Source organism: Bombus impatiens, unplaced genomic scaffold, assembly GCF_000188095.3.
Source record: "Bombus impatiens unplaced genomic scaffold, BIMP_2.2 scf_0136, whole genome shotgun sequence".
Lineage (NCBI taxonomy): Eukaryota > Metazoa > Arthropoda > Insecta > Hymenoptera > Apidae > Bombus > Bombus impatiens.
Window position 1 is genome coordinate 185036 of NT_176555.1, and position 14477 is coordinate 199512.

At 40.0% G+C, this 14477-nt stretch overlaps 2 protein-coding genes across 2 annotated transcripts in view; both read right to left on the reverse strand.

Moving 5' to 3' along the window:
* Nucleotides 1-9211, reverse strand: part of LOC100747238 (dexamethasone-induced Ras-related protein 1) — a 44792-nt gene extending 35581 nt beyond the window's left edge. The window contains exon 1 of the mRNA XM_003487076.4: nucleotides 8667-9211. The gene's annotated coding sequence lies outside the window, so the exon portion shown is untranslated. The remainder of the gene's footprint in view (nucleotides 1-8666) is intronic.
* A 1962-nt stretch (nucleotides 9212-11173) lies between these two features.
* On the reverse strand, nucleotides 11174-12033 carry LOC100747358. Its single transcript, XM_003487077.3, has 3 exons — nucleotides 11882-12033; nucleotides 11662-11823; nucleotides 11174-11490 (listed from the first exon to the last, which is right to left on the reverse strand). Exons 1-3 carry the CDS (start codon nucleotides 11946-11948, stop codon nucleotides 11384-11386), a joined length of 336 nt encoding a protein of 111 aa, XP_003487125.1. The 5' UTR covers nucleotides 11949-12033; the 3' UTR covers nucleotides 11174-11383.
* Between the last annotated feature and the right edge of the window lie 2444 nt (nucleotides 12034-14477).

The following is a 14477-nucleotide window of genomic DNA, read 5'->3' on the forward strand; positions in this document are numbered from 1 at the left end:
TAGCTAATGTCCAAGTCTTTTACTGTTTAATAGCCGGTTGACTACACCGGGCTCTTTATCACTCGTGTTACACACTACTTTATCAGTTAGCTGGTGAACTTTAGCCGACACCTTATTAAGACGCTAGACTGGGCACGGCCGGGACCGGTTGCTCGTTTTGTAATTAGCAGTACCTTAAGAGAACACGATAATTCCCTGTTGACGAGCAGAGGGTTTTCTTTTGCGCTCCCTTTTCCGGGTAACCATGGATGTGAAGCTTTTAGTCGTGCCTGATAGATCGTTGCATGTTGCATATAAACTGCGACGGAATATGCAACTTTAATGTTCCAGCATCCCGTCTGATAAATATTTCGGGAATTATTCAAACCGAGCAGATATTAGTTACTTTAAATTATATACATATAGCTGGCAACAATAAGCTGGCGAATCTGCGATCTTTCGCTCGTGATGAAACTTCCGACAATCATCGATGGAACTTTGCTAAGGTATGTTCGGAAGTAAAGCTGTTGTTCGCCGTTGAAACGGACGATCCGATACATTCCTCGCAAATTGCACCAAGCTGCGATCGAATTTTCTTTCCATATTTTCAAGATTATTGACCGGATAATAACGGCGAGTTCCTTGAACACCAGTTGCATGACATAAAACTTTTCCTATAAATAAAACCGTATGATCGACCGGTGTGTATATTTAACGCGGTTTAATGGCCTGGAAAGCTAGGGGATGTCGTTAACTTTAACGCTAATTAACCGGGTTTTTTACGTTTTGCACGAATTGTGTTTAACCGAAGTGAAGAAACGATCGAGATGTCCGATCCTCGTACCTCGTCGAATTTCGATCAGACCGCACAGGTGCGCGCATTGCCTACCAGAAATTAACTTGACCGTCAAACTTATCCACCTGGTTTTCCTCGGAATGGACGAGGGCATAGATTCGCTCTGGGAATTAACGATTTAACGGTTCTGCATCTCGAACACGAGACGAATTACGCCTTGCCGGTGCACTTAGGCGAAACAGAACGCGAGTTTTCTTCCCGATGACCGATGAATCCCGCCGGAGACGTGTGCTCCGAGATACAGACTTGTCGCGGAAAACAAATTACACTGGGGTCTCGGTAGATAACTCGAGTTTCCTACGGTTTGTACTACGATCGAATCGATTCTAGCTCGTTAGATTCGGAAGCAGGTGGATTTCTTGGCAAATGAAATTTAGAAAATAATTTGTAGCAGGTTCTTTATTCTTACGTCTTTATTCCGAACGAGTTTAAATTGAACGCAAAGTTGAAACAGATTGTAATCCTTCGAGGATAAAAGCTGCCAAATGTGAAATCTCCTCCGACGCTACGAAACAACGCTAAATTACTTTTTTCATTATGGTATGATGGCTTGAAACTAAAGGCATTCGTGATATTCGAGTCGAGATAGTTTCTCTTGAGTAACATGAAACGTCAACGTAGCAGCAACGAATCTCTTGGTTACGAGAAAGTAACTCGTTCCTTGATATGTAAACTGTTGAAGATCAATATTATTAATCTGCTGAGTCGCTGATAGACAACGGTAGCAATTTTAAAGGCTGCGCGCTGCTTAGACCGCTCTTCTCGCTGCAATCGTCGTTAAGTGGTTTTTCTTGCCGAAGGGAAACGGCTAACCCGATTACCTTGGTGGCAGCGTCGTTCTTCTGTGCTCGCGAGTCACCTTTCTTCGGTTCTTCTCCGTTGCCCTTTGATTTAAGTAACAATCCCCGAAGCCGGTCGATTTATTAGAGCCCGTCGAAGAGACGAAGAGACGAGCGAACACCGGTGGATAAATTGAATAGACTGGAGAAGGGTGAACGAGAGAAAAGGATTTCGCCGTTTCCGGCAGCTGAATGTTGCGCGTCGCGCCGGATGGTCGGCGATTTTACGCGATTCATTCTACCATGCTGTGTCGTGCTTCGACTCCAGCTGAATTTGTTATCTTCATTTCCGTTTAAAACTCTGGACTAATTAATAGAATGACGGGTTCTTGTTAAACAACCCATGGGAAAAAATATTTGACGTGGTTAATTCGACGAGTGGGTCGAGCTTAATTAAAAGCTCTCCTCTCGAGGTCGAATGTTCACCGAGCTCCTGTTTTCGTTTGCGCTGGCTCAAAGAACGTTCATTCTCAATGTAGTCCGCTCGAATTGTTTCCCCTTTCTGTCTCTCTCTCTCTCTCTCTCTTCTCTCTCTGTCCTTTTCTCCTTCGCTCTATATTTTGTCGCGTGCATGTAAGTCCAGAAAAGAGCGCGTTTCGTGTTTCCTCGTCGACGCGAATTCGAAGGTTCCGGACATAGTCTTTCCGACACTTGGTCGTCCGAATCACGGCTCTATCGATCTCGTCGCGCCATTAACGTGACGAAAAGGGAACGTGATTTTAAGGAAAAGACCATAGGGGAGGAAAGGGGACAAGAGACTCCTTTGTGCTCTGTGAGACGCGTGGCCTCAGGGAAAAACGACATGTGGCGGGTTGTTTCTCGCAGCGTGATTTGTAGCGTGAGAGAATTATTGCGATCGAATGACGGGAATTCTCGAGGAGAACGCGTTCTTCGTAAGTCATAACGCTGTAATTGAATATAACTTATCACGGGTCAGTTAACGCATTGGCTGTTACTGACTCGTATGTAGCGTTAATACCATTGTTTTAATAAATAACTTCGACAAATAAATAGACTGCAAGTAAAACAGCGACTGACGTGTTAAAATAAAAATCATTGTTACTTAAAATAAAGATCTTTCTGATGAGAAAGATACGAACGAGTAGCGACAGCAGTACGACTTTCGTTCCATCGAAATCGAAATTATCCGCGTTAGAAACAGGAACCGGCTTCGACGCTGGCATAGTTGTCGAGCAACAGGAAAATTCGAGTGCCGAAACGCGTCCGCAATGCATCTCGATCGACGCTGACAATACCAAAACACGAAGGCAGCGGAATTGTGATTCACTCGCGAGAATTCATTTATGTCCTGGCAGAATTCAGTTACAGTTTCGATCTTGATGCAAATTCACGACTCAAAGGTGTTCAACGCCTGGAAACGTGGGTGCCGATCCATTCCAAGATCGAACTCCGGTTGAACGTTAGAAGCGAATCAAACTCAAAATCTGCGGAAACTGTATCCACGCGAACCGTTCTTACCTTCCAGAAGAGATAAAGGAGCTGTATCACTGGCGAGAAACTTTAACTGGATATACGTCTTGCGAGAGTATCTTATTAAATTTCTCCCGAGATCGTACGATTTTCACCGACACACGCTCGTCTCTTTTTTTTCATTCCTACTGCATTGCGGACAGGACTCCTGCGAGAAATTCAACGGTATCGCGAAACGTTTAGACAATTTCTTCAAAGTCTCGCTTGCGCAAAGTAGCTCTCTTCATGCGGAGAATTATATTTGATACATTTTTCCAAGCGACAAGTTCCTCTGGGGGTAGCCATCCACATGTTATTCAGCAATTAAGTTACAAAAAAATTGTAAAGTATAAATTAAATAATAAAGGAAAAGAAAAATAAAGTTCTTCAATACTCATAATACGGAAGTGCCATTTTCAGCATAAATATTCGACTAGCAACGACGATATTTTTACACTTTTTTGAGCAGTAAACAAATCAATTTCAATTTCGCTGTGTCTTAGATCGATTTATTTAAATATCAAAGCAACTCGTCGTAGTTCGTCAAGCGACGAACGCTCTCGTAACAACAGACGCGAACGTTTTGAAGAACCGATCAACGAAAGGACCGTCTGACACCCAATAGGTTTCGGCAATTAAACAGATGATTGTTCCCACTGATTGGCAATTGCAATTAAGCAACCACATCCATCACGTGTTGCGCCGTGTCTGCATTCCCTCGAGCGTGTATGAAAGAGGTCGAATCGCGAAAAAGCGTGTTACGAATTATCGAGAAATGTCGCGAAATTTCCGACCGCTGTCAGATCGGTCGGACGATCAACCCTATTTTTTTCGTTCCTCGTATGTCATTCGCATCGATCGTGGAATACGTAGTTGGTTTCGAACAATTTCATTCGCACGAACGAGCCCGTTTTTACCATTTTTATCATTTTTGGATTTTCTTGATCGAATAGATACTCTCGCTGGAGACAATAAGACCGAGGGGATGAACAGGATCTGATAATTAGTGGTTGAAAATCGTGCAGCTGTGCGAAGATCGGTTGGACGATCGACTCTAATGACGATGAAACGTTGTGTCGCGAACGGCCAATTCGATCCCTATAATTAAACTCGATTTAACGAGATACGACTTTTTAATACGAGCTCGCGCCAGTCCAGGGCAAACTTTGATGACAACGCGGAACATAATGGGCTGCGTTTGATGAGAGCTAATTACCAGTGAACAGAGAAACGGATGCATCGGTATATGTAGCAGGAGAATACTCGTAGTTTCAAAGCTCATAGTTGTTAATTGGAATGTTGTAATACGACCTTGTGACAACACTAGAACCAACGAGGAACGAATTTTTCGATTTTTAAACCGTTTATAAAGGAAAGTAGGGAGCAGCAAAAAAAAACACGTCTTCTAACTTTTTAATTGCTTCTAACGTTATTACTACATTTAAAATTTATCACAAAAAATCTACAAAAGAAATTGAGAATTTCATTAACAAAAAATTCTGTCGTGATCTTCCAAAGGCGCAACGTCGTTAAAACTTTTTCGCTAAAGAAAGAAGAAACAACGGAAGCACGATCGCGAACAAAAAAGCTGGTCGGGAAGTTCTCGCACCCCGGTTCACAGGGACGAACAGGGAAAAGTCGAGTAACGAGTAACGAGTGACAGAAGTTTAAAGGAGACAGGTATTCGGCGTCTCCTCGAAGGAATAAATGTCGCGACTCATTGAATCTTCGTCATCCGAGCCGCGAACTTATTCTGCGCGAACGCGTTGTCGCGCGATCGAAGTAGTCGCGCATAAAGGCGTTGACCCGCGCCGATGTTCGACGTACCGCGAGAAATTCGATGCCACGATCTATTGATACGGAAATCCGCGCTCCTTCGTGCATCGCGCGCAAATTTCTTTCGAAAGTCCATCTGCAAGGAAACGTCCGAATCAATTTACGTCGAGTGCCAACGACCAGCCGACACGAAACGAATAGGTTAGTGCTGGTTAGTCGGGAAGTACTTCTATAAAAGTACTATGAAAAACTATAAATTGGTTATCTTTGCTACTTTTGCAGCTCTAGCGTTAAATGACAGACACGCGTATTTATTAAATTTTCAACACGCTTGTAACTAATTAAATCTACTAAGTTTACCTTTTCAATTCTTATTAGGGACTCGGATAAAAAATTCAATTATATATTTATATATGAATATTTTTCAATATTTTCGTACACGTCATCTAGTAAACTAATGCCTTTGACTCCTCAAAAGGATTCAAGTCGCTTGGTCCAATTTTAAAGAAGTTATTCTCTTTTAAATAGCGTGCCAATACTTATGTTCCTAGCTGTATGTTCGATTGAATTCGAGAATTGGATACGGAATTGGCAATGGAACTTATGATGTTTCGCGTCTTTTGAGCGTTTCAGCGATTTCCTCGGATTGCGAAGAATCGGGAGAACGAATATAGCTTGACTTGGTTTAGGGGATATCGGTGTATGTGTGCGAAGCTTTTGTCGAAGTGGAACTGAAAACTACCACTCTGTGCTTGGAAAATTTATACCCTTGCGTGTGTACGGCTGGTGGTTTCCCCTCTGAAATCGTTTCAGGCGATAATTTATGGGCTGTTGAATGTTGAAGAATCTGGGACCTAGGGTGTTTCGTTTAAATTCTTTTCTACACATGGATATAGCATTGGTTGATGGCTTATTTCTGCGCCACAGCAGTTTTATTGTCTATTTAAATTCAACATACAATTATTCAGACCATTAGATTATAATTATTTTACTGATTCTTTTTCTACCGATATATTTTGATCTTCAATAGAATTTCTGATTGTCCAACGCGTCTTTCAACGATAAATAATCTTTGAAATACGATGAAGTCTGATATCTGGGATATCGTTCGCTCGTTACTCTTGTTACGTTAGGGTGAACGGATTATAGCAAGATATCGATATTAAATGTCTTATTAGAAGAAAGCACGCTGGTCCCTGTGTTTATCCTCACTGATGGGAGACCAGCCAATCGTCCTTTTCGTCCGCCACCTAATCAATGAAGAAATAGGAACAGGGAACTTGATAGGTTCGTATTATAGTCTTTATTCTATTAATGTTCTCCGAATGTTTCGCAATTTCGATCGTTCAGCGATATTTCTTTCAAAGTAAATTCATTCAGGATTTATCGTTTCTCGTTTACGAAAGTTACGAGAAAATTCTGCGAAACATCTTTTATAATAGTCGTCTTTTTTTTTTTTTTTTCTAAAATCGATCGACAAAATTTAGAAAGCTTTCGTATAGAACCGCAATCAATTTCAGAGTGCAACATCATTTTTCAAGCACCACATTTTCGACTACAGATTTAAAAAGTTTTTGTAAACCACGAGAAGTAATCGTGTAAACCTGTAAGCTCGAAACATGTATTCTCCGCGTTGATCTGTCAAATTTCTGAAAAATCACGTACAATCGTGAACGAAAAATAAAAAGATCGTTCGTAAAATCATATTTGTCGAATGCTGGAATTACGTACGTTATCAACATAGTAATTCGTATCGTATCGCGCGCGTGCAGGGGCGTGCGTTTACATCGATATTCAAAGTGAGAACAACGAGTAGCGTTCACGATACTTCCGACCCTATCCACCTTGACGAACAATTGTAAATCCAGCCGTTCCTGGTACAGCGCACAAACGCGTTCACGTACGCGTCCCGGAAATGCAGATATCTTGCGAATAAACCAAACGCACGAGAACGTATTTTTGATTTTCAATCAGCGCTGCCACGACCTAGAATCAGTTTCGGTTTAAACCTTCGTCGGAAGATTATAAAACTAATCGAGCGAGGAACGAACGAACGAAATATGCACCGGAGAAAAACGTCGATTGGATCATTACGACGCTCCAATATCGCTAAGAAGGAGAAAAACTGTTTCCAATAGGTAGTCGAGTTTCTATCTTGCAACAAACAGCAAAAAGTCTTGCCAAGATAAATGTAATGAAATCTTCCCGGGATAATCACTCGCAATCTACCATAGAACCCCAGATAAATGGAATATTATACCTAAATCGTTTGATCCATTATTGGCGTAATCTTCTTTTATCGTTTACTTTCCATTAAGCATTTGAAATACAGTGGAGATTTATTTCAGCTATACCTGAATACTTTGACATTTGGTTAATAATTTAAACCGAGGCTTCTCGTCATATTCTAAGAGAACGTGACAGTTGCAAGATAACAGGTACACAAGCGTTTGTTAACCGCGTAGATAATTACCGACAACCAACTTTCCGCAAATATGACAACGGAGAAAATAAAAGATAAATAGACAGGAGAGCTGGGATTACGGGCACCGCACGCGGCGAAGATACGCTGCATCTTGATGAATAACAAAGAATCGGTGCAACGCAGCGTGCAGAGTGTAGAGCAATAGATTGGAGCGTGGCTGGGTTTGTTCGACGGTGCAACAAGTCGGATTAACAGCTGTTTCTGTTGGCGTGCACGGTTCTGTGTTCATGGTGACCCGACTTGGCCTCGGTCCAACTTCGTTTTTCGAGTGCTTTACCGAACTTGGTCATTGCGCCCGCGAATGCTTGATAAGAAATATCATGCGAGAATAACTGCCGACTGTTTAGATCGGTGTCAAAACACAATTCGTTGACGTTACAAGAGAGTAGTAACACAAAGACGAGAAGACTGTTAAGATCGTCAAAGAATCATTGTTTTCTTCAAAGGATTACTTTTTGCCATTTTAAATTCTTTTCTAAAATCATTTGAAAGAAAGAACGTCGATAGAGATTTGTGGAAATTAACATTTACGTATGCATTAACGTTTCGTAATGCGGATTACCGATTGTATCATGATTCCGCGAATGGATATGTACGCGATCGGGTTACAGATTGACCCGGGTCTATAATGATCGGTCGATGATCAGATTGCAACGGAACGCGCGATCGATGAATGCTTGTGAAGTCAAGTTATTACTATCGCGAACACGACTGCAGGAGAAATTGTGTATTAAAAATTCGTTCCAGCGAGTATGATTGAGCCGGCGAAGAAATACGAAGACGTGACTCGCAGGAAATTTTTCCACGAGTAATTAATATGAGCGGTTTATTGGTTCGAAATACCCAATTTACGAAGCAATCGGCAAAAAATGCTCGGATTGACGAAACCTATAGTTTATCCTGTGCCAGGTCGAATAACCTCCGTAATTCAGTCCAGTCACATTTCGTTTAGCACGATTGAATCAAAATGTACCTTGTAGGTGTCGCGTAGATGAAGTGACAGAATTTCTATATCTTTTAAATCATTTCTCGCGCGATTGCCCAACGTGATTCTTCGAATGTGCGAAAATTTGTCTTCGTGCAGCGCCACAACTCGGGAAAAGAATAGTGAAAATGCGGCGAAATAAGTCATTGAAACGCGAACATTCGTGAAAATCCGAGTACCGGTTAGAACATCGGTTGTCGGAGGTGTTGTCGAAACCGGGAACGAGAATCGACGAATCGAGAAGACACGAAGACGCGAAGAGCGTGCGATGCTTACCTCAGGGACGTAGGCAGAGCTTTGTAAGTTGAAAAACTTGAGAGTGAGGTTTGAGACATGCACAGCGATTGCTGTTTAGGACCCTGTTCAGGTCCTCGTTGCGTTCGCTGTTCTTTTTCTTCGAATCCTGTGTCTTTGGCCCTTCTTCCTTCGCCCGATAACGCGTACGCGAATCACTTGATCAAACACACGCGAGGCGAAGCGGCATCGACGAACAAGCGGCAATTCTTTGTTTGCCCCCAAGTTCAACCGGAAGAGGCTATATCACTTCGTTTTGAATGATGCTGTCGACCCTCCGACTCGGTCGCACCTGCGGCGTTCTCTTTGCTGTCGTTCCTTTTGCGAAGCACACGTCGTTCTCTCATTGATCTTGCGACATCAGCCACGCGATTATCCGCACGAGGCTGTGGCCGAGACGAATCACCGAGCAGCAGAGAAGCGACGCCGGTGCGAAGCGCTGACTGAACCACTGGCAAACCACCGAGGGGTGGTCCGTATCATGCGGAGGTCCCTCTACTCTCTCTGCCGCTCTCCTTCCTCTCTCTCCTCTCCCCTCTCCTGCTCGCAACCTCTCTCCCACTCATCCTCGCCCCTTCCACTCTATTTCCCTCAGTATTTCTGTTTTACTCGTTCATCCCTTTTCCTTCTCACTCCCTTTCGTTTTCTATTCTTCCACTTCCTACGGTTCTCGTTTTTCGTCTACTTCAACCCCGATACATAGCCTTATTCCTTCCGCTCTCTTTCGACTCTAGCCACATCTTACTTCAGTTTGCTCATCCTTTATACAGAGTCTCTCACTAGCTCTTTCCTTCTCTCTAACTCTTCCTCCAGCTAGCTCTCCTCCTTCCTGTTGCTCCTACACTCCCTTTTGCCCCCTGTCCATCCTTCCATTCCGCTAACTAACCCTCTCCGTTACTCCTGGCTGTTTCATCTCCCTCGATTTCCACTCCTCTTGCTTCTCTACCCTCGTTGCCACTTTCATCCACGTTACACCGTCGGCGTAACGGCGTATATACACGTTACGGAAAGAGGCACAGGTCGTCGTGATCCTACGATCCTGCGCTCTACCATCAGGTGCACCACCAGCTCTCCTGCTACCGACCAGGCTCAGACTACTGCTGCATACTTGATGCGGGCAAATACGTTACCGTTCCATGCTTCTCCGCGTTTTTCGCTCGAACATATGCGTCCCTGTTCGAATTTTGTTGTATAAATATGAAACAACATAGAGTTCGGTTTGATAGAACTAAATAATTAGAAACGAAGGATTTTATATTATCTCTTTTTTAATTTCCATTGTTAACGTCAATGAATCACGTGATTATTAATGCACGATGTGTTCTGCAACAACACAGCTCAATTATGAATATATCAAACAATGGTATTCTATTGGAATTTAACACAACATTTAAGTATTGGTAGAAGGAATCTACCTTTTAACAACAAATGTTCCGTTCGATCAATCATTGTTCATCGCATTTCCTTTTTTTATTTTCAGTCGATATAGTAAAAATTATTCGTGCTAATCGCGATTCTTTACATTACCCTGTCTTCCTAAAACGTTTTAATAAATACAGTCTTGACATTTGCATGATCAGTATCGGGAACAAATGTCATTGTAAATAACATGTGATGTGACAAATGATTAGTATCCGATCGATAACGGTTACCTTTTCTTAAATTATACATATTTCTCTAGTCGTAACGACATGCATCTTTCTTTAAAGTGTCCTGCATTTCTTAAGTAGAGAATTTTAAATCATATCTAATCCATAAAGTTTTAATTACAATATACATATGTATATATCAATACCCGATTTCTCCCTTTAATGTAATTTTTTTCCTTTTTTTGTTGCTGAAATAATGTTTATGTGGCGTGATTTTCCTAGCTCTCTTTAACATTTTGATATATACAGGCCTTGTGATTGTAACGTAACGCATATATGCATAAGTAGTCTATTGAAACGCTGTCCCGTGCATTTGACGTAAATAAACGAGGTAAATATAAACCTTTAATATAGTTAATTTTCAGTAACATCTACGTTGCAGCTTTCAATTATTTACACAACATTGGTTCATTGAAATTCACGTGGTTATGCTTCACTTGATGTTGAAGCTTAAGAGCATCTGGCAAAGTAAACCTTCTCTGTTTCTATTCTCTATGACTGTTTTTCTGTTCTAAATGGCAGCAATGTGTAATTATTCGAGTAAATATAGTGTAGGAATGAGAGTGATAAATTAATATTTTAAAACTTAAACAAATAAATAGCATAATAGATATTCAATTTTTAACAATAAATTGAAGTGCAGTATGTTTATTTTTTATCGCTTAGAATATATTTAGAATAGTCTGTGAGTATTGGTGTGAGAGAAAGAGAGAAACTTCTTTATAATTCTGACAACTTGTTTCATAATTCATATTATTAAATTTAATTTTTAATGTGATGCAATAAATCGTTTTAATATCTTACTTGGATTTTAGGAATGTAAAATAACATTCGCAATGATATCAATAAATCTTATTTATTTATACCATTAGATGGATTACATAATAGATACAATGTTACACGTTGATTAAAGTTATTTAATCTAATCGTGTATTTTAGTTTTCCTGTTTCTCAATAAGATGATTTACGATAGTACAGCAATGCGTGTAGTCTTTATTTGGTAACTACTATAAATATTTATTTACCATATTCCTTCTGTCTGATATAAAGTTAGATGGTATTAGGCATATGTATAGTGTCAAACATAGCAGATATGGAATATCTTAAACAATAATCCTTTCTAATAAGTGCAGCACGTGGATCGTCGGGTCTATAAACTGAAATGTAATAATTCTTAGAGTAAAATATTCTTTTCTAATCATCTAAAAAGTTAGAATAACATGGATTTAAATTTTATTGGTCGATGTTACTAAATATGCTAGGACAATTTTATTTGGATGCTTACATAATAATATAATTTATATAGTTAAAAAAATTTTAGCACTTACTGTTAATATGGTCGTAATATTTTACAACAGGATTTGCGTGCATTTTCCCATACGTAACTATTACTATTAAAGGTATGCATACTATTACAGTTAGAGGTGCATATGCTGCCACTGCTTGGTTAGATTCTCGAAACTCAAACCACAAGTGCTTTATTCGTTGCCCTGTAACATTAATTAAATTTGTACTATATATTCATTGTGTATTTATTATGTGACGTACAAAAAGGTTTATGATATGCGCCTTTCATGGCATCTATAAATGCCAATTTTCTTACTATCTTCACCATTGTTCTCGATTTATATAACTTGTCCACAGAACCGCAGTAAAACGTAAAACGTCCTCTACACTATAGGAGTGTAACGCGGGTAATTCGAACTAATTTGTTCTCACAGGATTGTAGAAAGTAGTGAATTGAAACGATACTAATCCTTAATCTAATGTTATTAACTTCATTTTCATTTATTCACTACTTTTTCCATGTTTCTAATTCTATTATTTAAAATCACAAACTTATTACATTTCATCAATTTATTCAGAAAAAGATGTTAATACATACTTCATATCTTATTTCATATTTTAAAAATATGCATCCATATTGTTTCCTGTTACATTTTTCATACAACTTCTTGTGGAGTACAATCTTATTTGACTGAAAAAGAAAATAATTGCAGAGTCAATGAAAATATAATTTTAGTTGAAAACTCATGAGTATATTTTAGTTGCATCGTTCTGCCATCTTACGACCGGCGTGACAAATAGAAGCTAAATGGCAGTTATGGCTGCCATCGCGAGGCCTTTAATTAGTGACAAGTGATTCGGAAGGGTGTTTTTCATTTTCAGTGTTAAAGGGATCGAGTATAATTTGTTAAAATTCATAATATAGGCCCTTATGGGCCACGATATCCAGGTAAGAATGCGAATCTTTTTAAATTAAAACTATTATATCCAAATATTTAACGCTTTACGTGGTTATTGCACACCCTTGTTCCCACGCACGACTTTTTACATTTTTCTTTTGAAAAAATTTCGTTGTTTTTGCAAATGTCATTCGTACATCTGTATTTGTCTGAGTCGATATTCACGGGTATGGCTGGTCATAAATTCGCTAATTGTAAATAGTCGTATCGAAACTATCCGGAACAAGTATGTAATCGTTTCAATTATGTCATTGGGATTTTCTTCCAACGAGGAGGCTAAAATTTCTTACTCGTATATCGCTTATGTTGCTTTTCATGGAAATTGAACAAGAGTATGGCTAATAAGGTTTTTATTGCAACTTTTAATAAATGTTTACTCTATTTTGGGGTTAAGTTGGGCCTCCCGCATTGACGAACGTTACTTCGAGGCATCGATAAGACTCGATACTCTTGTGGTTACTACAGACGCAGACAGATGCCTCTACGTGTAGTAATTTGAAAAAACGTTCCTGTTTTTTTTTTTATATATATGGCGGTATCCTGCTAAAAAAATCACGAAGCTTTTTCGTTAGATTTTGTAAGTTATTATTATTAATTATTATAGTCTTATCAGAAATTCTATACGAATTTACATGTTTTCAAAAATCAAGAGATATAAGCCGTACTGTATATAGACACTTGTAGAGATATGATTATAGATACGTACTTGTAGATTTGGAAATTAATAACAAAATCTTCTGGACATTTCACACGATCTTTCGTCATGTATCGTTTACCGTACTTATTTCGTTTCTGGAAAAAAGTACTGGTACTACTTCTCCACCAAGCTATCAATTACCAGGAAAAAATTGGACTACTGACAGATCGAACTGATCGACTCCATTTTCCGTAAATTTCTTAATTTTACTATTACAATACGTTCTTCGTGTTTAATTTTTCAAAAACCGAACAATTAATCTCGAACAGTTATCTCTGTGATTGAAACGAAACGAAAAGAAGGGGAAGAAAGGGAAAGTTCATAATGGATAGCGTAAAACATCTAAGCAAGAAGGAGAAGAAAAAAGAAAGAAAATTAAAGAAAGGGAGAAAAGAAGAGGGCCGTATAGCCCGATAAATTGTCTATCGCTTAATTGGCTAGTTTTTTCTCTGCGTTCGATGCGAATAGTTCGACGAAAGAAAGAAGCAAGAATTGACAGTGATCGATTCGGTGGATTCGAGTGGATCGCGGTGGGTGGAGTGGAGAGGGAGGTTCGCGATAATTACAAGCGCGTTTCTTGCTCGGTGCTCGCGCTCGTCTGACTCGCGATTCGGCCAACGTGGCTCGCTTTCCGAGTTAGCCAGCGCTGCGGAATTTCGGCGTTCCCCGGGAAAAAGCAAGTAGAGGCTTCTCCGATCGTCCACAAAAACTTACGCTTCCGAACCTGGCGACACGTGCTCCGACAGGACCACACACGTGGCTCCCTAGTTTCCACCCTTTCCCCCTTTATGTCTTCCTTATTTCGTTCAATTTTTGCACGCTTCCGATCGCGCCTCCCTCTTCGAGGAATCGAAAGGGGATCGGCATCGTTGCCCTACTCGTCTTTGATGCAGTTCGAACCAGACGCTTATCGAAAATAAGAAATTCAACCTGTTCCATCATCATTTAATCGAGAAATTCATTTGATCGGCAACTAAGTAAATTCTATTCCGATAAATAGAGTTCTATCGTATTGACATAACTCGATATGTTACCGCGTAGGGACCTGTTGCTTCTTGGCTGGACATTTATGAACGATTTCGTCGCGTCGAAATTATGAAGCTGGCGAATTAGATGGCTAATTCAAGAGTCGTATTTCCGATAACAACACGCATTATCGCCCTGTGTATCGTATTTTATCAACCTGTTACCTATTATCGCG

Bases quoted from the DNA above. Each gene is read 5' to 3' on its own strand.
- LOC100747358 (XM_003487077.3), bottom strand. From the start codon at position 11,948: ATGGTGAAGATAGTAAGAAAATTGGCATTTATAGATGCCATGAAAGGC. The intron at 11,824-11,881 runs GTACGTCACATA...TTAATGTTACAG, and splicing joins CGCATATCATAAACCTTTTT to GGCAACGAATAAAGCACTTG. The intron at 11,491-11,661 runs GTAAGTGCTAAA...ATTACATTTCAG, and splicing joins ATATTACGACCATATTAACA to TTTATAGACCCGACGATCCA.